This window comes from Zonotrichia albicollis, chromosome 20 (genome assembly GCF_047830755.1).
Source record: "Zonotrichia albicollis isolate bZonAlb1 chromosome 20, bZonAlb1.hap1, whole genome shotgun sequence".
NCBI classification, from domain to species: Eukaryota; Metazoa; Chordata; class Aves; order Passeriformes; family Passerellidae; genus Zonotrichia; species Zonotrichia albicollis.
Window position 1 is genome coordinate 9,107,964 of NC_133838.1, and position 21,312 is coordinate 9,129,275.

Here is a 21,312-nt window from a genome sequence, read left to right on the forward strand (position 1 = left end):
CAGGCGGTTCCAACCCCACCGGTCCCAGCCTGGGGCTCAGAGCGCTGGGGTTCTGTGGTCCCAGTCCGAGAGATCCCAGTCCGGGGTGTCCCAGTCAGGGGGACACAACACAGGGGGTCCCAACCCAGGATGACCCAGTCCACCGGTCCCAGCCCAGGGTGCCCCAATTCGGGGGTCCCAACCCAGGGGTCTCATTCCGGGGGTCCCAGTGCCGCAGGGCGGGGCTCTGTGGGCGTGGTCCGCTGGCTCTTAGGGCGGGGCCATCTCGACAGGCCCCGCCCCTTGGCCAATCACGGCGCGTTCGAATCTCCCGCGTGCTCACCAACCCTGCGGCCTCCTGGCCCCGGTCTGAGCAAATCAGCGCCAGGTTCATCGCACCACAGCCAATCAGCGTCCGCTGCTTGCTTCCCTCTCCGCTGCACGCCTCAACCAATCAGAGTCCGCCGCAAAACACCGTCCGGCCCCCGGGCTCTCCTCCAATCACCACCCGCGCTGTCGCCGTTGCCCAATCAGCGCCGCCGTTTCCCCGCTCCGGCAGCGGCCGGCAGGGGGCGGGCTGGTGGCGGGGGGCGGTGGTGGCGCGTCACTTCCGGTGCCAGGCGGCCGCCGGAGCGGAGCGAGGCCGGGCCGGGCCGGGCCCGGGGCCATGGGTGAGTGAGGGGCGGGAGAGAGCGGAGAACCGGGCCGGTATGAGTGAGGGGCGGGAGAGAGCGGGCCGGGGCTATGGGTGAGTGAGGGGCGGGAGAGAGCGGGGGAAGCGGGACCGGGACCGGGCCGTGACTGAGTGAGGAGGATGAGAGAGATCGGGGAAACCGGTACCGGGGCTATGGATATGGGTGAGAGACGAGGGAGCTGGGGCTGTCGGTGGATGAGGGGAAGCGGGGACCAGGGTAGAGCGTGGGGGACATGGTCCCGGACCCGTTCCCATCCCGGTCCCCCCGATCGTCCGCCGGGCCGGTGGAGCCCCCAGCTGCCCTGACCACCCGGTTCGACTCGGTGTGCCGGTGCTCTCCAGGCTGGGGGCTCGGTTTGAGCCCCGCAGCAGCTCGGGGGGCTGAAAGAGGCACAGCCCGTGATTGGGGTGGCTTTGCCTCCAGTCTGGCAGGAACGATTGAATTTAGACTTTGGGGACCTCTGTGCCCGGGAGGAGCCTCGTGTGCCTCATAGTGAGTCGGTGAGGGCTGTGCCTCTGAGGGAGGGAGGGTGAGTAACACCAGCAGGTGTCGGAGCAGGGACGGACCCTGCCCTGCGCTCCCTGCAGCTCACCCGAGGGCTGGGGAACCTCCCACCCCCAGAACCAGGTGCTGTCCCTCTCTGGTCGTGGCTTTGGGAGCCCACTGAGGGTGTGAAAGGTCTCATCTCCACCCCCTGCACAAGGGGTTTGGGGTTGTGCTCCCTCCTGCCCAGGCTATGCTGAAACGTGCTGCACCAGAGCTGGGGATTCAGTTCTTTGCTAGTTTAGAGCCTTAAATGTATGGGTTTAACATCTGCTGGTATGAGCAGGCGTGCTGGGAATGTGGGGCTGCAATCCCATGTCCAGAGGGAAGTCAGAGCAGAGGCCATTGCCTGATGTGGTGGGGCTGAGCCACCACCCCTCTGCCATATGCTGTGGGACAGCTGGCTCCTCTGAGGCAGCAGGGGAGGCACCTGGCACCCAGGTGAGGCTGGACCTGGCACCCAGGTGAGCTCCTTGGCACCCAGGTGAGGCTGGACCTGGCACCCAGGTGAGGTGTGGCCCAAGGGACAGCAGGGGAGCACTCACCTGCTGGCATGGAGCCCTGGGCTGGCAGCACTCAGAATTCAGGACGTGTTTTCCCATTGATGGAGGGTTCATGCTGCATCCATTGATTGTTTCTCTGTGCTGTCCACGCTGAGGGTTTGATCTCATAATTGTGCTCTTTAAAAGCAAAGTTCAGCTCAGGATGTTTCAGAGCCTGGGACAGGCAAGGGAAGCTCACAGGCACTGAGCTGGGCTGTGATTCAGCACAGAAAGGACATGGACCTGTTGGAATGAATCCAGAGGAGGCACCAAGCTGATCAGAGGGCTGGAGCACTTCTGCTGTGAGAGAATTGGGGTTGTTCAGCTGGAGAAGAGAGCCTTAGGGTGACATAACTGCCCCTTCCAGTGCCTGAATGGGCTACAAGAAAGATGGACAGAGACTGTTCACAAGAGCCTCAAGTGACAGGACAAGGGGAAATGGGTTCACACATAGAGAGGGCAGGGTTAGATGGGATATTAGGGAAAATTTGTTCCCTGTGAGGGTGGGGAGGCCCTGGCACAGGTTACCCAGAGAAGCTGTGGCTGCCCCATCCCTGGAAATGTTCCAGACCAAGTTGGACAGGGCTTGGAACAACCTGGGGTAGTGAAAAGTCTCTTTGCCCATGGCAGGAGGGTGGAAGGGTCTTTAAGGTCCCTCCCAACCCAAACTGTTCTGTGACTATGAATGGGGACAGCCTTGGGGATTGTACCTGAGCTGCCCAATGAACTTGGGGGATGTTACCTGTGCTCCAGGCAGGTGCAGTGTGTGTCTCCTCCCTGCCTGGGAGCTCTTGCTGCACAGAGTAGGCTCTGTCTGGCCATTTTCTCTGTGAAACAGGCTGTTTTGGTGAATATTTTTTTTTGCAAGTGTGCAGTTCCTGTCAGTGTGTTGTCACACTGCAAACCCCAGCAGCGTGGGCCTGGCAGTGTGTGCAGGTAACTTCAACACGTTTGTCTCACCAGGTAGGGCCAGGTGAGTCACTGCTGAAAGAAACTGCAGCCACACCTCGCTGGGAAGTGTCAGCACGTGTGTGGGTCACACTCTGTGCACACAGAGCTCCTGTCCTGCTGCAGGGGCTTGTGGCATATTGATAGCATCAGAAGCAATCAGTGAGAAATAAAACCTTGTCATACACCCCACCCCTCGTCCCTGGTGGGGTCTGGGAGGTGAGCACAGCCTGGCTGCAGGCACAGAGCGGGTCAGGGGTTTGTGCTGGGGCAGCAGTGCAGCCTCAAGTGCTGCAGCTGCATTGCCAGGTCCTGCTGTCAGCGTGCTGGGCTGCAATGGGGAGTTTTCCTGCTGGATGTGGCCTGTGCTGCAGCACGAAAGGGTTAAGCTGAGGTTGGTGTTTATGTAACCAAAGAGGGAACTCCCAGAGATGAGTCCTTGGCTATCTCATGTGTTGATGCATCAGAAGGGCTTGAAGAAAGCCTGGCTTGTTGCTTGCGCCGTAGTTACGCACTGGAACCCTGTGCTTCAGAGTTTCCCTGGCTGCCGGGGGGGCAGCCAGGATGGAATTTGCTTTCCCTGCTGTGTGACTTGGCCTGTGGAAGCCTTTTTTGTCCCTGAGGAGCTGGAGACTGACCACAGCTGCATGTGGGTGGAGGTAAGGTGTGCTGGGCTCCTGTGGGGACTCCCAGGTGCTGGCTGAGCCCTGTTCATTTTCCTGGGGTTCAGCTGATGCACAGGTTGGGCTGAGCAGGAGGATCTCCAGTGGGGCAGCTCAGAGGTGTTCCTGTCTCCCAGCTTGTCCTTGTCCCAGGATAATCCTTGGGACACAGGGGATTGTGTCACTGTCCCAGCCCCTCGTGCTGCACCAGAGCCCCAGGATTCCTCCTGCTCCTGTGGGCAGAGAAACTCTGTGCCTGGTTTTGAGCGAACTTCTCGCTGAGGGAAGAAGTTGAATGAGTCTGCTCTGGGTTCCAAGAACCCTGTGAGTCAGGGCTCTGTTTCGGGAGCAGGCTTCCCTTCCCGGAAGGGCAGCGGAACACAGGCTGCACTGACTCATCCCATGGGCTTTTTTTATATACATATAAATATATATATATATATATTATATTATTGCTTCTTTTGGAAAACCGTTCAACCCCCAGAGCCTTCAGTACCTACCAGTTAACATTCCTGCATAGGGAATCACCCCTGTGCTGTGCAGAGGGAGAGGAGTGAAGCCCACCCTGATGCCCCCACTCTTCCTCCCGTGTGAGATGATGAGCAAGGAGCCAGGGAAGGGCTGAGGCTTCCCCTGTGCATTCCATGTTATCTTTAGGGATGAAATTGTTCCTGGCTGATGTCGGGAAGGCTGAGCTGGCTGCAGGAGGAGGGACAGACAGGATGGGCCTGGTTTGGCACTGAAGAACAAAACAAAAGTCCTGTGACTGAAACTTTGAGGGACGCTATGTCCAGAAAGTAACTTGCCTGACTAAGAGTCATTTCAATATTAAAATGCACATCAGCTTAATGAAGTACATGCCGCCACACATAACTCTTTCTCAATTTCCCCCTAGACCATTGCTGTGTGTAGTGTGGGAGGAAGAGGATAAGGGGGGGGGCAGAAATTTCACCTTATGAGGAGGAAGAAAAGCTGAAAGACCTTGGATACACTTGGTGGGTGACTCTCCTCTCCCTGCTCCCTGGGTGGGATGATGTCTTCGAGGTCTCTGGATGCACTCCTGGTCTTTGAGGACCAGCTGGGACACAAGGGGTGTGTTTCTGACCAGATTTCATACACTTAATGCAACAGCCTGCTTTCCTTGGGATCTGCCCCGCAAACATTCCCTTTAATCCCCCAGCCAGTGACTCCTCCGCAGGCCTGCCCGATCCAAGCTCCGCCTGTTCTCAGGGAAGCTTTTCCAATGAGAGCCGAGCTCTGGCGCTGGGCGTGCTGATGACTCGGCTCTGAGCTGTCCTGGCCGGGTTTGCCCGGGAAGGAGTGAGGCAACACTGGGATCGCTGCTCCTTGCAGTGACACCGACCTGCTGGTGCTCCATGTGGGAAGCTGGGCCGTGCTCCAGCTTTTTCCCATTTAATGTTTTGTTCGTGGAGCTTTTTAGGTCATGTTCAACACAGCTTCCCATGAGCCAGGCTTAAATGTGACCTTGGATTAACCATCACTGGTAAATACTGCCCACTGTGGTATTTGGGTGGGAAAAGGTGCAGCCTGATGCTGCTCATGTGATTCTATTTTTTTTAGCTTTATTTTTGCAAACATGAAGGCTGCACAGAGAGGGACAGAAACCTGTGGAGCAGCTCTGCAGCTTCATCCCAAATGCTCCAGCTTGTGGCTTCAGGAGGGAATGCTGGGCAGGAATGCTGCTGCAGTGGGTGATGGAATGTTTCCATCTGTGTGTCCCTGGAATGGTGTGAGCTCTTTGAAGGAACTTCTCAGCAGTCCTGAACTTCCAGCAGGAGCTCTTGGGCTCTGTCACCTCCTGTGGTTCCCAGCCCATCCCCTGCCTTATTCACCACAATCTGCTCATCACAGCAGCAGGCTCGAGCACTTTGGGGTTCCCAGTCCTCACACAAGAAGTGTAACCACCACTGGGCTCGTGCTGTGCCCCTGGGGCAAGACAAGCCCCCCAAAAGTGCAGTGGGGGCAGGACCAGCTGCTCTGTGCTGCTGAGTAATTCTGCTCATGCCCCAAAGGTGCCTTTTCCATTCCAGCTCTGAGCTGTGGCTGCTGGACTGCAGGAGCTGCTTGTTCCTCATTCTGGGGTGGAAAGGGCTTTCCTCATCTCATGTTTTCCAGTGTTGTTACACCAGGCACTGGGACATGCGGTAATTCAGGAATTAAACAATTCCCTTAAGCTACATAATTAAAAGGCATTACATTTAGGTCCCCAAATTAATTGATTCATAATTCTAATAAAGTCTTAGCTAGCACACTGAAAGGCTTTGAACTGGCTTCTCCAGTGAGCTGTCTGATACATCCTATGTGTCACATCAAAATTAAGTATAAATTTCTATGCTGGACTTGTAACTTTGTCTGTGTGAGGAACCATTTTTGTTCCAATGGCAGGACAAGGGAGGAGAGTGGTTTGATTCAGCTTGGATCTGGGGGGAAGGGATGCATCTGTCCACAAACAGGTGGGACTTTCCAGTTCTTAAGACTGAAGAGAAAAAATCATTTTAACATCAGCAGGATCAGTTTTGAGAGAGAGGCTCTTACATTGCTGCAAGGAACAGGACAAACCCATGTTTGAAACACTCCATCCCAGGGACAGTGATATCAGATACTGATCTGACCCTAACTCTGTTAACTCTGGCATGATAAAAAGCTGCTGGTGGTGGCAGGGGGTCTCTTGGTGCTCAGTCAGGTGTGTTTGAGATGCTGTTAGCCCAGGCAGGTGCTGCATGTTGGGGGTTCAAGTGGAGCCTGTGTTTGTCCCTGCTCCAGAAGCCTGCCCTGCATCACTTTGGAGATGGGTGACATGGGAGTGTGTCCAGCAGTGCAGGGACTGAACTTCCAGAGCCTTTAATTCTCTCACCAGGAGCGTCAATCTTTTTTTCCAAGCCCAAACAAACAGAGATGTTTGGGGCCATAAAGGTTCATCCTGTGTTATCATAACCAGAGTAATCCAAAACCACAGCATCAAGTGTATCTCATTTCACATTACAGAGTCCTCGACCTTCTGCCCATCCAGCCTTCTCCAAGGTGACAGCTCCTGCCTCCTGAGACGTTGGAAAACCTAGTTTGGAAGAAGAGTAAGGATACAGTTGATGCTGAACTACGTGAGTCCTCAGGTTGTTTTGTTACAGTAGCACCATTTGCAGCAGAAAGCCAAATTGCACAATGGATTATCTCAGAGCTCCTGTGCAGGGGGTTTCTCCAGTGGAAGTGTTACTCACATCTCCAGCTGAGACAGTGATGTGCAAGGGGAGGAGGAGTTCATCAGGATGTTGGGTCAGGGATGCAGAGTAAACAGAGCAAGGAGCAGGTGGGGGTCAGAACTGTGTCCTGTTCAGCTCACTGGGATGGTGACACTGCTCTGTGGAGGTGTGAAGGTGCTGGAGTCAGGGATGCAAAGTCTGCTGCAAGGCTCCTCCCTTTATCTCCTGGCTGTTGGTGCTGCTGGATGAATCAATGCAGTGAGATCAGCCTGTGTCCACAGAGAGGGCGGGACTGCCACAGGGTGAACTTCACTCACAGGGAGGTGATTTATCAATCCCTGACATGGTGAAACACCTGGCATCTTCTAAAGCAAATATGTACAGCCCAGAAAATATTTCCCCCTGCCTGTTGTAGTAACCTCTTAGGGAAAAACTCTTGGGATTGGGTTTGAGTAAGGAAATGGAGCTGTGCTTGGTTCCTCTTCTCATCTGCCCCCCAAAGTATCTTTAAAAAGTGAGAGCACAGACATTGAATGTGTAGATGTTTGCAAAAGTCTTTGAAGCCATTTTCTAAAATGTGGAGATGAAGAGGAGCTGTACTGGGAGCAGAGCTTCCAATGGCTGGAGCTGATGGATGTGGAGAGCTCACACCACACCCAGCAGCTCAGCTGAGAGATGCTTTCCCAGCTAAACTGAAACAAGACTTTTCTTTAGTTTTAGCCATAAGCCTTGAATTTATTTGGCCCTTTAGGTCTTGGCTGTGCAAATTCTCTTTAGATTTCTGAGCAGTAGAAAATGGACATTGGAAATCAGACTTTCTGCATTACCTGAATAAGGAGGAGGTAGTTGAGTTTTTAGTTGTTAATGCTAAATGGTGGTGATGTGTGGACCTTGAATAAATTCCTAGGTGCAAACCATGAGATTCATATTTAATAAAATGGGGTTTTGCCCATAGTGGTTGTGCAAGAAAACACACATGTTGTCACCAGTGTTGCCTTCCACTGGAATGTCCATTGGAGCATTTAATAATGTGTTAATTCTAAACACGGCATTGATTCCTGCACATGGAGGCTGAGGTGACAGGGTTTTATGTGCTGGAGTCCAAATTCCAGCTGCACTGGATGTAGGTAGATGGAGATGTAATAAGGTCAGAGTCTAATGAGCTACAGAGGGAGGGGACTTTTTTCAAGGCTAAAAATACATTTTTGAAAAAACATTGTGAACTGAACTGAATGTCACAATAACTATTGTGCTTGTTTTCTATGCCCTTGTTGGGAAAGGTGAAAGCCACTGATTTTTGTGGTCAGTTTTGTGCATTCTTGGCTGTTTGAGGAACAGACTCGAGCCTCTGAGGGACTCAGTGGGTGGCTGTGATGCCTCATGTGGATCCTCTGTGGAGAAACCCCCAAAAGGCTGCAGCAGCAGCAGACACCCATACACAGGGCTAACTTGGGCATTTTCTTTCAGAGCTTTTAGAATATGTTAATTTGCAAACTTGTTTTTGCTGTAAAACAAGCTTTAATTATCTTGACTTGTTCCCACTACGTCTCTCAAACAACTGTTGTAGGAAATGTTGCCCTGAATAACGAGGCTGATTTATGCCTTGAGAGCTGCTCTGAGCCTGCAGCCCACCCCTGGTCTGTCAGCAGGGAGCCAGGGCTGTGTGTAGACACACAAGTAGGCAGAGCCACCAGTGCATCTGTAGGTGAGAGCCTTCCAGCAGAAATCAGAGATAACAAGAGAAAATAACTCAGAGATGTGATCTCGGTTGTCTTTCAAGAGCCAAGGATGAAGCGGCGAGCATCGGACAGAGGAGCTGGGGAAACATCCGCTAAGGCAAAGGCTCTGTGTGCGGGGATCTCCGGGAATAACGCCAAGAGAGCAGGTCCTTTCATCCTGGGTAAGCAGGGAGGGGCTCTGCTGGCAAAACTGAAAACAAAAGGCACTCTGGAGTGAGGGGAAGCAGGTGTGAAACTCAGTGTCTTACCTGGGAGTGCAGGATGTGCAGAGCAGCAGCCTGGGAGTTCCTGCAGCTGGCCAAGCTCAGGAGATGGGGGATAGCAAGGCAGCAAGGCTTGGGAGAGAAATAGATCTTAATTTTACCCCCTTTGGGGTTTTTATTTTTGGGTTTGTTTTCTTAAACTCTGTTCTTCAACTTTGTAAAATACCACATTCATTGGGGAGTTTTTTGATTGTGTTCGACCCTGCTGACCTGGAATGTGTTGTCACATCAGCATGGGGGCAACTTAACAATTCACTAGTGGTACTCAAAGTGATATGTACCAACTTAGCCCATTCACTAGTGGTACTCAAAGTGGTATGTACCAAGGCAAGGCCACTCTGCCAGCTCTGGACAGTTGCTAGAATAGTTGTTAGTTCAGAGCTGTCTTCATAGACTTCGCAATGGAAAATCAGTTGGAGCTGACTGATGCAAAGTGAGGAGTGGAGCCTGTGTGTTTACTTGAAATCTGGGCTAATTTGGACACCCCTGAGCCATCCCTGCAGAGGTGGCAGCTGTGTTCCCAGGTGTGGCAGTAACAGTTGCCATGGGTGTTGCTGTGAATGTAAGAGCTGTGTGGTTGAGGCATGCAGAAATTAGAATTTCTGCAAGCAGCTGGGCCATGTGTGGGCTTTGATAAATGTTGCTCCAGAGAACAAATGAAACAGTATCCCAAAAGGTTTCAGAGTTCAAGACCTTCTTCTTTTGGCTTTAGATTTGTGAAAATGCACTCAAGCCTCCTGCAAAAAAGGGAACTTGGTGGAAGCAAACATAACTAGTGACAGCTGATGTAACCCGGGTTAGTCACTGCTGCTGGAGGGAAAACAAGTCTGTTTCTGCTTTGTGCTGTAGGTCCACGTTTAGGTAACTCCCCTGTGCCAAGTATTGTTCAGTGTTTGGCAAGAAAGGACGGGACAGATGACTTTTATCAGCTGAAGGTAAGCAAATTGCAGGCTCCCAGGCCTTCAGGGCTCTCCAGCTCCTGTGCAGAAGCACTTGGGCCGTGAGTGAGGGGTGTGGGCTGAAGCAGTGCAGTGGGACAGGGCTGCTGCAGCTCCCCCTTGGCAGGGCCAGATCCATGTCCAGATCAGCCCTGAGATGAGACCTCTGCTGCTCTCCCAGAGCCCTTGGATCTGTACCTGAGTGGGGCAGCTCTAGGAGAGAAAAACCACCTGGGATATTTGCAAACAGCCACCTTTGCATGTTAATGAAGCTGCTGCTGTGCGTTCTGCACAGATGGTGCTGAGTTCAGCCAGGCCTGTGGCAAGGACACAACCATCAGAGCACTTCAGAGCACCAGCTGTAAACACATGGGAAAGCCAAAAATGAGAGAGGGCTGGGGGTATTTGTGTGCCTCTGGGAACTGTAAAGAAATTTTCCCTTTTCCTGAAGATTCTCACCTTAGAAGAAAGAGGTGATAAAGGAATAGAAACCCAGGAGGAGCGACAGGGCAAGATGCTGCTGCACACGGAGTATTCTCTTCTTTCCCTGCTCCACAACCAGGAAGGAGTGGTCCATCATCATGGGCTCTTCCAGGTACACTTGGTCACCATCCAGGCTGGGGCAGTGCCAGGGATTGCTGATGGATTGAGCTGCTTTTGTTTAATGTACAGTTCGTGCTGACCCTGCTCTTGTATTGCAGCACTCTGAGGTTAACCACCTCAGAGCTGCTTCAAACAGGAACTCTGGAGAGCACAGTAGGATTTTGGGAAATGTGAGATCATTTACAGACAGAACAACAGTTTGCCTATTTCATTGGCAAATTAATTACCACCTTTTAGTATTAAATTGTGCTTTCTGGTCTCTGTACTGTTTATAACTTTTCAAAGGGGACAAATAGCCAAGAAACTGTTTCAGCAAGTTAAACCTGTCACTGTGCTGATCAGTTTTTGTGTGAGTGGATTGTGTTGGTGCCTTTAGGGCTGTTCACTGATGTGAGGGGCTGATAGCAATTACTGCTTTGGGTGCTGGTACTGCCTGACTTGCTGATTACATTTTGCCAACACACTTTTCACTTGAGACCGTCTGTACTAAATCTTAAATAAGCCAAATGTCCAGCTCTGCTGTGTCTTGTTTACTGTCATGGAAGAACTGCTAATTGTGCCTTGAGAATTCTGGTCTTATAAAAGGTGTGTTGGATCCCTCTGTTCCACTGCAGAGCTGTCCTGGGTTCAGCTCAAGGAGTCTGTGTGCATGAAGAGCATGATGTGCACACAGAGCAGAGACTTCTCTGCCTTCTGCACTCCTCCTCCTAGGAAAAGTTCTTCCCAGTCAGGGTGGGGAGGCCCTGGCTGTGGCTGCACCATCCCTGGAAGTGCTGGACAGAGCTTGGAGCAATCTGGAATAGTGGAAGGTGTCCCTGTCCATGGCAGGACATGGAATGAGATAAAACTGAAGGTTCCCTCCAATCCAAGCCAGCCTGTGATTCATTAAGTAGAGCTCTTGAATCTTTTTGAAATCCTGCTTCAGGACAAAAACCAAGCACTGTGTTTGCATTTGCTTGAGATCACCCCCCAGTTATTGAGTTATTTACTCTGCCAGGCTCTGTGCATGTGCCCTGGAGTTTCCCTGAGGGGTTGCTGCTGTGTTTGCCTCCCCCAGGACCGAGCTTGTGAAATCATAGAAGATCTGGAAGCCAACAGGATGGTGAGGAAGATGAAGAAGCGCATTTGCCTGGTGTTGGACTGTCTCTGTGCTCATGATTTCAGTGACAAAACAGCAGATCTGATCAATCTGCAGCATTATGTCATTAAAGAGAAGAGACTCAGTGAGCGGGAGACCGTGGTGATATTTTATGACGTGGTACGAGTGGTAGAAGCATTACACAAGGTGAGAGCTGGGAAAGAGAGCTCCCTTCCAGTGCTGGGAGGCAGAATTTTCCCATGTTAGAGTAGCAGATGCTTCAAAACTTCCTGAGGCAAGCAGTGGCCAGGTTACAAGGCAGGGATGTTAGCAGTGTTCTGCGTAAGACCTCATGCCCCAAGCCATAAAGTGCATTCCCTTCTAACTCTGCCCTTCATGTTTGCATTCCCTTCCCTCCCTGCTCCTCACGTTTCTGGATGATAATGTGGTGTTTGTGGGCTGTGGAGAGGGGCCAGCTGGGCTGAGGGCAGCTCAGGTGAACCACAGTGGGGTGAGCTCAAAGAGGAGAGCAGAGCCTGATCAAACACAGGAAACAGAGACTGTCTCCTTGTGAAACAAAATAAATCACAGTGTAAGAATTGATTGGAGATCAGAACCTCAAGCTGCAAGTTTTGAGATCAATGAACTAGAAACTATTGTAATAAAAATGGATTCTGATGTTTGACTTGTTCCCCTGTGGCACAGGGCAGTGCAGTGTGGGTCTGTAAAGGAATGCTCCTCAGATTGCTCTAACCAAGCCTGGAGAATTCAGTTCCAGGTCTCTTGGATACACCCAGTCTGTCTTTGTGTTCAGAGTAGCAAATTTGCTTGTTCTGTCCTGATCACAATCAAAAGTGAAGGGCACAAAGTACTCAGGGTGAAACCTGACCTGAAACCTTGACCTGGGTTATTTCAGAGTGTGCAGATGCCATGATTTCTTTTTAGTGCTCTTGTGCAAGTATGAAATTTATACTTCTACAACAAATAGGCTTTTGCTCATGTAATACTCCTGTATTTTTTACAGAAAAATATTGTGCACAGAGACTTGAAACTAGGAAACATGGTGCTAAACAAAAGGTAAGTGTGCTGGAGAGCTGCTGGCCTGGCAGTGGTCTTGTTTCTTCCTTGAAGCAGATTTCTAATGCAAACACTGCCACAGGCAGCACTTGGTGACTGCTCTTGTGCAGGAGGGTGAGGAAGAGGGAAGTAGGCTGTGCAAAACCACAAATCCAACTCAAAGTTAGATAAATTAGTCTCCAGAACTGAATTTAGCTCCACCTAGGTAGTTCATTTTTCCCACCCAGCTTAGTGGCCCCTTGTCAGGACTTCTTTTTGGATTCTAACTACTGAAAACTCAATTTTATAGTAATTTAGTAACCTGCAAGAGAAGTATTGATTTTATATATATTAAAAAGAACAAAAAAAAACATGGTGGTTGGTTCTGTTCCCATCATTCACCCTCCATCATGCTGAAGGCATTCCCAGCCCTGCTGGCTGTTCTACAATCACAGCAGTGTTAGATCTGACTGCTGCCCTGCTGTGTTTTTGCTAGCAGTGAAATATTGACTTATCTAAACAAAAGCACTTCTGTCCAGTGTGGATTTGTGGATGAAATGGCTCCCTTGTTCCCTTGCTGGTTTGACAGGAGCCTCTGGAGCCTGGCAGGTGCTGGATGCTGGTGCAGACCCAGAGGGAGCAGCCCAGAGAGGGCAGGGGGGTGGCCTGGCCCTGCTTGGGGGCTCTGTGGAGCTGCTCAGTGCCTTGGGGTCTGTGTTCTTTGTGGCAGCCTAGTTCAGCCCAGATCCTCTGCTCTCTCCTCCAGGGTTACATTACTGACTAAATATTTTGCACTTACTTGAAGAATGAGTGGAATTCATCCTTTTCACACTGTCTGGGTTTCTGTAGAATGAATAAAAAGAGGGAAGGTTGGGGTTCTGCAGGCTTTGAGTCTACAAAGCTTGCAGGTTTGCTGAGCTCACAGCTTGCTGCTTTCTCCTCCCTAACACTGAGAGGAAACAGGTTTTATCTACAGAACTTGAACTTCTTGCTTCCCCCCACACACACACAGAGCTGCTGCTGCCTCTCAGGGCCACCTCTAAGTTGTTTCAAGTTGTTTCTGTAGAGCTGCTTTAAGATAAATCTCTTGTGCTTGCTGCTTTGATTCTCCTCCTTGCTGGAAGAGGCAGACAAAGGTTGGTGCTTTGAAGGATCCATGCAGAACTTCCCTTCTTTTCTGGGCACTGAGCGCAGGGGAGCACCCCACCAGTGGAGCTACACCCAGGGCCCCACTAGCAGGGGGAGGTGTTTGAAGCTTTGAACACACTTGCCAGATTCCCTCTTTGTGTTACATCTCTGCTTTTGCTTTTTTTCTCAGCGTTGGTGAGGGAGAGCTGCAGCCTGTGCAGGAGTGAGTCACAGGGAAGGGTGGGAGAGGCGTCAGAGCCATCTCCATGGAGAGGAGCAGCCCGTGGGGCTGAGCTGAACCCTTTGTTCTGCTCCAGCCCTGCTCACACAGAGCCAGGGCCCTTCTCAGGGCAGGCAGGGAAGGTAACAACGTGGCACTGCAAGGTCCTGCAGGCACTCCCACCTGGGGGACTTCCCTCAGATTTCCTTCCCCGCAGACATTAAAGCCTCTCAGGTTTCCTCATAAGCCAGTGCTGGAGGAGTTGAGTGATTACAGATTAGATCAAATTTCAGGGACTAAATAGAATCAAGCAACCCTGAACATTTTAGTGTCCTATAGAACACTTAGTCTTTTAAATCCTTAACAAATCCTGCAGCTTGTTATTCAGCCAGGAAAGTCTCCTGACAGTTGAAGCTAACACTTCTTAAACACAAGTCTGTCTGTTTTAATAACCAGCTCTCCATGGCCAACCCACACTTGGTTCTACTTCATTTGTCTGTGAGACTGGCTGGAAATATTTCTTTGTTATTGTGACTGACTTAATCCATTCTCTCAGGTTCTAGTTGTGAAATACTTTTCAAGAAATCTTCCAGACAGTGTTTTTGTACTCACACCTTTACATTGTAAGCTAAAATCCAAATTATCTGAATGACAGGGAAGATTAATGGAACAATAGTTTTGTAATTAGCTCACTTGCACTGGAAAAAATTGTTAATGGGAGCTGGCAGTACCATAGAGAAGTAGGGATGAACCAATAAAGAAATTCTGTGTACCTGCAGCTTTCCCTTTTCTGTGTGAGGTTTTTGGGTGTTGCTCAGGCTTTGTGTGGTGCACACCTGTGTGTGGAGAGCAGTGCTGTGGATCAGATGGAGCTGCCACCATCTGTGGGACTCTGGAGTGACACAGGTGTGGTTGTGCTGAGTGTGATCACAACTCCTGCAGCTCCTCTGGTGACTGTGAACACTCAGTGCTCAGGGGCCAGCACGGGGCAGCTCCCACTGGGTGTTTTCCCTTAGCTCCCAGAAGATGCAGTGTGGAGAAGATGGCAGCTGGGAAGTGCAGGGCACAATCAGCAGCTGAAATAAACCTCAGCTTTGTTCACACTCATGCTCTCCAGTGCTCAGGCAGCACCTGGGGCAGATCCTGCAGCTCTGGTGCTGCAGGCTGGGATGTTCCTAGGAGATCAGCCAAGGCTGCAAGATGAGCCAGGTACAGCCTGTGCTTGTAGCCATGCTGACACAGGCCACCCAGATATTGTCACAGAGCCTTTCACTGCCCCTGTGAGTGCCTTGCAAGCCTTGCTGGCAGCCATGGAATCCCTGGAATCTCTCCCCTTTGGGATAGAGCTCATTTTACACCTCTGTGTGTCTTCTCCCAGCATTTCATGCCCCCTAGAAAGCCCCACAGGCACAATCCCTGTTCTGGAGTCACCTTGCTGTCTGTGCTGCATGTCCTGTGTTCCCTGACCCCCTTCCCTGTGCTTCTCCCCAGGACTCACCGGATCACCATCACCAACTTCTGCCTGGGGAAGCACCTGGTGAGCGAGGATGACCTGCTGAAGGACCAGCGTGGCAGCCCTGCCTACATCAGCCCAGACGTGCTCAGTGGTAGGAATTCCCCTCAATGCTCATTTCACTCATTTGTGTCTCCTGACAATAAATAAAACCTCCTGTTGTGTTCCCCTATGCACCTTCATGAGAGCCTCTTAATTAAGGTCCACTTTGGAGACTTGGTCTGGTTTTCCAGCTGGGAAAGTTGGAGGGGAGGATTGAGCCTGACTTTTTTCTTAAGGCTTGTCTGAACTTCAAAGCTGCTTCAAATCTGGCTGTTCCCAAATGAGTCTGACTGCAGACAACGTGTTCTATTTCCAGTGTCAAAATTCAGTTCCTGAGGCTTTCCTTAAGCTGCAGGTAAAACCTTGGGCCCAAGGGGCAGCCAGTGCAGATCCCACCAGGATGTCAGTGCATTCCAGCTGTGCACTAAGAGCACCAGTTCCTCCAGCTGCTGCTCACTTCCAGGAGGGAACAAGTGACCCTCTGGGCAGCTTCTGGACCAACTGAGAGGAGTTACTTCAAATTAAAGGAATGATGACAGCAGGCCAAAGCAGTCTGGGCTGGATCCCCCCCTCCAGCAGCCTGGCCTGTGCCTTGTCTCCAGCAGGGGCTCTGAGGAGAGTCTGGCTCCAGCACAGAGCAGCTTTCCCTGGTGTCCTCCTGCCTTCAACTGTTCCCACTGCATGGGACCATCAGGAACAGCTGTGCTTTCTGTCCAGTTTCTCTCCATGAGCTCTCATCTCTGCTCTGTTCATAAATCTTTGGGACCAGATGGGATCCACCCCAGGGTGATGAGAGAGCTGGCAAATGAGCTTGCAAAGCCTCTCTCCATCATTTACCAGCAGTCTTGGCTCACTGGGGGAGTTCCAGATGACTGGAATCTGGCCAGTGTGACACCCATTCACAGAAAGGGTGGGAAGGAGGATCCTGGTAATTATAGGTCACTTAGCCTGACCTCAGTGCCTGATAAGATAGTGGAACAGTTTGTATTGATTTCATCACACAGCACTTAACAGGATGGCCAAGGTATCAGACCCAGCCAGCAGGGGTTTAGGTTGTGTTTGAACAACCTGGTCTCCTTTTATGACCAGGTTGGATATTAGAAAAAAGTTTTTACAGAAATGGTGATAAAGTTCTGGAATGGCCTGCCTGAGAGGGTGGTGGAGTCACCATTCCTGGGTGTGTTTAAAACAAACCTGGATGTGGCACTGGGTTTAGCTGAGGTGTTCAGTCTGGGTTGGACTCGAAGGTCTCTTCCAACCTGATGATTCTGTGCTCCTGTACCAGCCTTTGAGCAGGCAGGGGTGGTCCTGGTTGTCAGTGTAGTAACCCCAATCATTTTGGGGTTTTTTCCTCTCATGCAGGTGAGCCAGATCAGTGTTGAAGGCTGCATGTACAGGTGGGACTGTGCACACAAAGCCTCTCTTGTAGATCCAGATACGAGGCATTAACACATGAGATACTTGTTGCTGGTATCCCAAGCAACTGTATTGCAGATATGCCCTCAGAGGGAGCCAGTCCTGGAGGATCCAGCCCCAGTGGACTCCCCTCAGGAGGTTTTTTGTCAGGTTTGCAGGCAGCAGCAGTAAATGTAGCTGAGCTCTTCCATCCTGATCTCTCAGGCAGGTTTGAGGCGCTTCCCTCCCGGCAAGGAAGGGAGCAAAGGCAGGCAAGGAGGTGGATCCTGGGGCTCTTGCAAGCCTTTCCTGTTCTGCAGGATATCCTGAGGCCCTTGTGACCAGATGGGTGATAGAAGCCAACTGCTCTGCAGGAGCTTGGAGCAGTTGTGGCTCAAGTAGCTGAAGGAGGCTACGAGGAGCTGCTCCTTCTGCTCCAGGGTGCTCATCTACTCAGGCCTCCAGCTGCCTTCTCATGTTTCTTCTCAGGGCACTCTTGTGGTGTAACTGGCCACAGGGCACTGAACAGGCTGTCTTGGCTGATCTCTGACAGCTGAGGCTGCTTGAGACCCTGCAAGGCTCAGCCTTAGCTCAGGACTCACCTGCTCTGCCCAGCCTGGCTCTCACTGCCATTGTGCTGCACCCCAGCTCTGGTGTGTGCCAGCAGCCCTTCCCATGGGGCCCATCCTGTGCTCTCGAGAACTCTCCCAAAGCTGCTCAGTCTGCAGCTCCCCTCCAAGTAGCAAGGGGGAAGTTACTTGAGGACATTCCACTTTCAGGCTTGGCACATCCCTCCCTCTGTATTGCTCCTGGGCAGGGGGAAGCTGGAGCGCCTGAGGGATTAATCATTGTTGTGGGTCTCCAGGAGAAGCTGTCTCTGCTGAGGGACGGCTGCTGAAATGTCACAGCAGGAAAAGTTGGAGGAGGAGGGAGAGGTGCCTTTTTCTGAGCATATAAAGCAAAGAATAATTAGTACAAATACCAAATGCTGCAGCAGTGACTCACTGTGTGAGTCAGAGGAAGTCTCTCCCTGAGTCCTGTGCTCTGCTGTAGCACTGGGGTTTGATTTTGTGACCCTGTCCATGCTGCTGTGTGCTAATTGTTGTGACCAAAGGGATTTAGAAGCAGCATTTCCATCAGGTGAATCCTGGGGCTGCAGCAGCCTTGGGTTAGGGTTTGTCTAAATGTCTTTGTGCAGGAAAGCACCTTCCTGCACACTCTGTGCCTTTACATCTGGCTTCAGTGGCTGTTGCTAGATTCATCCCACAGAGTCCCTTCTCCATGGGCTCAGCTTTATCCTTCTGGTCTTCTTTCCTGCATCCTCCTTCCCTGTGCTCCCTGGCCCTTGAATTCCAACACCTTGCAAGCTGGGTGATCCTGTGTGAGGGACACTGACCTGGGAACTCCAGCACAGCAATTCCCACTGCCTGATGCCCTTGGTTCACAGCAGGGATATTCCTGCTCCGTGGGGAACAGGAGGACACTTGTGTGGAGATGGACACAAGTGTGTTGTTCATTTGCAGATGATGTGCCTTGGAAAGAGTTTTGGTGTGATGTTATGGGAAGCTTTAAGTGTTTTGGTTAATGCTTAGAAAAAAGGTCCCATGTGAGGGTTACTCAGCACCTGTGCAGTGGGAGGTGAGGGGGTTGCCAAGGCTGTGCTTTCCAGGATTCTCAGGCTGTGTGTGCCCTCTCCCTGCAGGCCGGCCGTACCGTGGGAAGCCCAGTGACATGTGGGCGCTGGGGGTGGTGCTGTTCACCATGCTCTACGGCCAGTTCCCCTTCTACGACAGCATACCTCAGGAGCTCTTCCGCAAAATCAAGGCTGCCGAGTACACCATCCCCGAGTGAGTACAGCCCGCCCTTCCTGCCTGCCCACGGGGGGCTGGCTGGGCTTTGCTGGGCCAGCTGCAGCTGCAGGGGCTCCCCTCAGCACCCCAAGGGTCACAGCAGTGCTGAGAACAGGCAGTGTGCAGGAAACAGGAGCAGGGATGGGACAGCTTGTGGGATCGTGACACAGACTCAGAGCAATGGTGGCTCCTGTAGCTCCTGGCTCCTGTAGCTCCTGACCGTGTTCACAGGGGTTCTTGGATGAGGAAAGAGACAAAGGATCTGACTCCATGTTTCAGAAGGCTTGATTTATTATTTTATGATATATATTACATTAAAACTATACTAAAAGAATAGAAGAAAAGGTTTCATCAGAAGGCTTGCTAAGAATGGAATGGAATGGAATGGAATGGAATGGAATGGAATAGAATAGAATAGAATAGAATAGAATAGAATAGAATAGAATAGAATAGAATAGAATAGAATAGAATTAATAACAAAGGTTTGTGGCTCGGGCTCTCTGTCCGAGCCAGCTGACTGTGATTGGCCATTAATTACAAACATCCAACATGGGCCAATCACAGATGCACCTGTTGCATTCCACAGCAGTAGATAATCAATGTTTACATTTTGTTCCTGAGGCCTCTCAGCTTCTCAGGAGGAAAAATCCTAAGGAAAGGATTTTTCATTAAAGTTGTCTGCGACACTGGGCTGTGCTCCCAGCCTGTCCATGCTGCCCCACTGTGGCCAGGCCAGGCTCACCCGTGTTGTCTGTCCCAGGGATGGCCGGGTCTCAGAGAACACTGTGTGCTTGATCCGGAAACTGCTGGTCCTGGACCCGCAGCAGCGGCTGACGGCTTCTGAAGTGCTGGATTCCCTCAGCTCCATCATTGCGTCCTGGTATGTGCAAGGGGAGGCAGGACACGCTGTCTCTGGCCACAGGCTGTGTTGTTCCAGCTGTGGCTGGCTCAGCTCACCAGAGGAGAGTCTGGGAACTGCAGTAAGCCTTTAAATCCCCCGTGTCCGCCACTGTGTGCTGATGGATACAGCTGGGGAGGCTGTGCAAATGCTTATGGCAGCCGTGGCCATCCCAGTGGGATCACCCTGGGGCTGGGTGAGGGTGGCTGAGCCAGTGCCATGCTCTGGATCCCAATGCTGTTCTCTCCTCCAGGCAGTCCATGTCCTCACTGAGTGGCCCTTTGCAAGTGGTGCCGGACATAGATGACCAAGTGGCCAATCCTGAAAACCCCCAGGAGGTAGGTTTCCCTGCTTTCAACAGAACTGCTTTCTGTGCTGTCTGTGATGGCACCCATTGTGTCCCCCAGCTGGGAAGGGGAAGGTGGGGAGGACACAGCCGAGTCCCTCACGTTGTGCAGCGGAAGGAAAGGCCGATGCTGCTGGGAGCAGGAGGCACATCCAGCTGGCTGAGCTGCCAGGAAGTGAGCTCGGCCCCGGAGCTGATGAGAGCAGCTCACCCTGCTCCCGGCAACGCTCACTCCCTCTCCCACAGCTGGGAATGCTGGGAGGAGGCAGCACTGTTGGCTGTGGCTCCCAGGGAGCTCTGCCATGGGAGCAAACATCCTGTTTTCCTGCCGGTTTGTTTCATGCTAGAAATGTTGGCCATGGCCTGGCTGCCCAGGGTCAGCCATGCAGGATCTGTGACGGTGCCACAGGGACAGGGATCAGGCAGCTGCAGCCTCAGCGCTGCCAGGGCTGGGATGAGCCATGTCAGGACAGGACTGCTGTGTCCTGGTGGCACTGCTAGCTCTCAAGGAATCCTGCCTGTGTCCCCAACAGCAGCTCCCTTTTCTGTGTTAGCTACCATGGTAGCTCAGGCCCATCAGGGGAGCCGTGGGGCTGCCAGGTGTGCTCTGACAGCTCGCTCTCTGCAGGTGAAGGTGACAGAGGAGTGCTCCCAGTACGAGTTCGAGAACTACATGAGGCAGCAGCTGCTCTTGGCTGAGGAGAAGAACACCTTGCATGAGGCCAAGAGCTTCCTGCAGAAGCGGCAGTTCGGGAACATCCCGCCTGTGCGGCGCCTGGGCCACGACGCGCAGCCCATGAACCCTTTGGACGCGGCCATCCTGGCCCAGAGGTACCTCCGGAAGTAGCTTCCCATGCCCCAAGAGCACGAGCACCACCCTGCAGTCTGCCCTCACCTCGCCCGCTCCAGCCTACAGCAATACCGGTGTCCCACGACGGGGAATAATGTAGCAATCCCAAGCTCTGTCCAGGGACACGCACTCACACCCGCCCCGGACGGAGGAGACTTTTGGAAAAGCTAGTTTTGGAAGCAGCAACCTCTTGGCATCTTCTGGAATCTGTTTTTTTAAAATCGAAGCCTAGATGACTAATCTGCTTTTGATCATGACTGTAATCTACCTCTCTTGTCTTTTTAACCATGCTGTTCTCTGGATCGAGCAAAGCCCGTGGGAAAGGAGGAGGAGACTTCCAAGGGTGAAGCTGCTGGCACAGAGCCGTGGCCGGCCCGTGGCGCCCGCTCCGTGTGGTTTGAATAAGCTTGGATTTATCAGGGTTTCTCGAAAGGCAGAATTTCTTGAAACCTCCCACTTCCCTTCATCTGCATCAAATCTGTTTTTTGTCCTTATTTGCCACCTGATCTGGCCATGCTGGTCAGTCCTGTGTGGCCACTGCTGTGACCGGAGAGCGCGGCCACCGCCTCAGGCAGGAGTTGAGGAGTCAGGGGCAGGGATCCGATCCTGTCCCCAGTTCAAAGGTTTTGCAGGACTTGGCCTGCCAGAGCCCCTGCCCCCTCTCCCACCTCTCACTGATTCCTTTAGTTTCTAAGGATCTATGATTTAATCTTATTTTTCAGTAGCATATCCCAGGTGCAGTTACAGTTGCATTAATTCTGATTTAGCGTTTCCCCCCTCAGTTGTGGTACAGATGTAATATATGA

General features: G+C 51.9%; 1 protein-coding gene across 3 annotated transcripts; it reads left to right on the forward strand.

Moving 5' to 3' along the window:
* Window positions 1-537: 537 nt before the first annotated feature.
* Window positions 538-20,773, forward strand: STK40 (serine/threonine kinase 40). Of its 3 annotated transcripts, none has more exons than XM_074555444.1 (12): window positions 538-650; window positions 6,376-6,488; window positions 8,368-8,487; window positions 9,439-9,524; window positions 9,979-10,122; window positions 11,188-11,415; window positions 12,233-12,285; window positions 15,104-15,219; window positions 18,265-18,409; window positions 19,173-19,292; window positions 19,564-19,648; window positions 20,285-20,773. In XM_074555444.1, exons 3-12 carry the CDS (start codon window positions 8,376-8,378, stop codon window positions 20,501-20,503), a joined length of 1,308 nt encoding a protein of 435 aa, XP_074411545.1. In that variant the 5' UTR covers window positions 538-650; window positions 6,376-6,488; window positions 8,368-8,375; the 3' UTR covers window positions 20,504-20,773. The 3 variants fall into 3 exon arrangements, with proteins under 3 accessions (XP_074411545.1, XP_074411546.1, XP_005492410.1); XM_074555445.1 differs by having other exon boundaries at window positions 6,376-6,461; XM_005492353.4 differs by lacking the exon at window positions 538-650 and adding an exon at window positions 3,202-3,366.
* The last annotated feature ends 539 nt before the right edge of the window (window positions 20,774-21,312 follow it).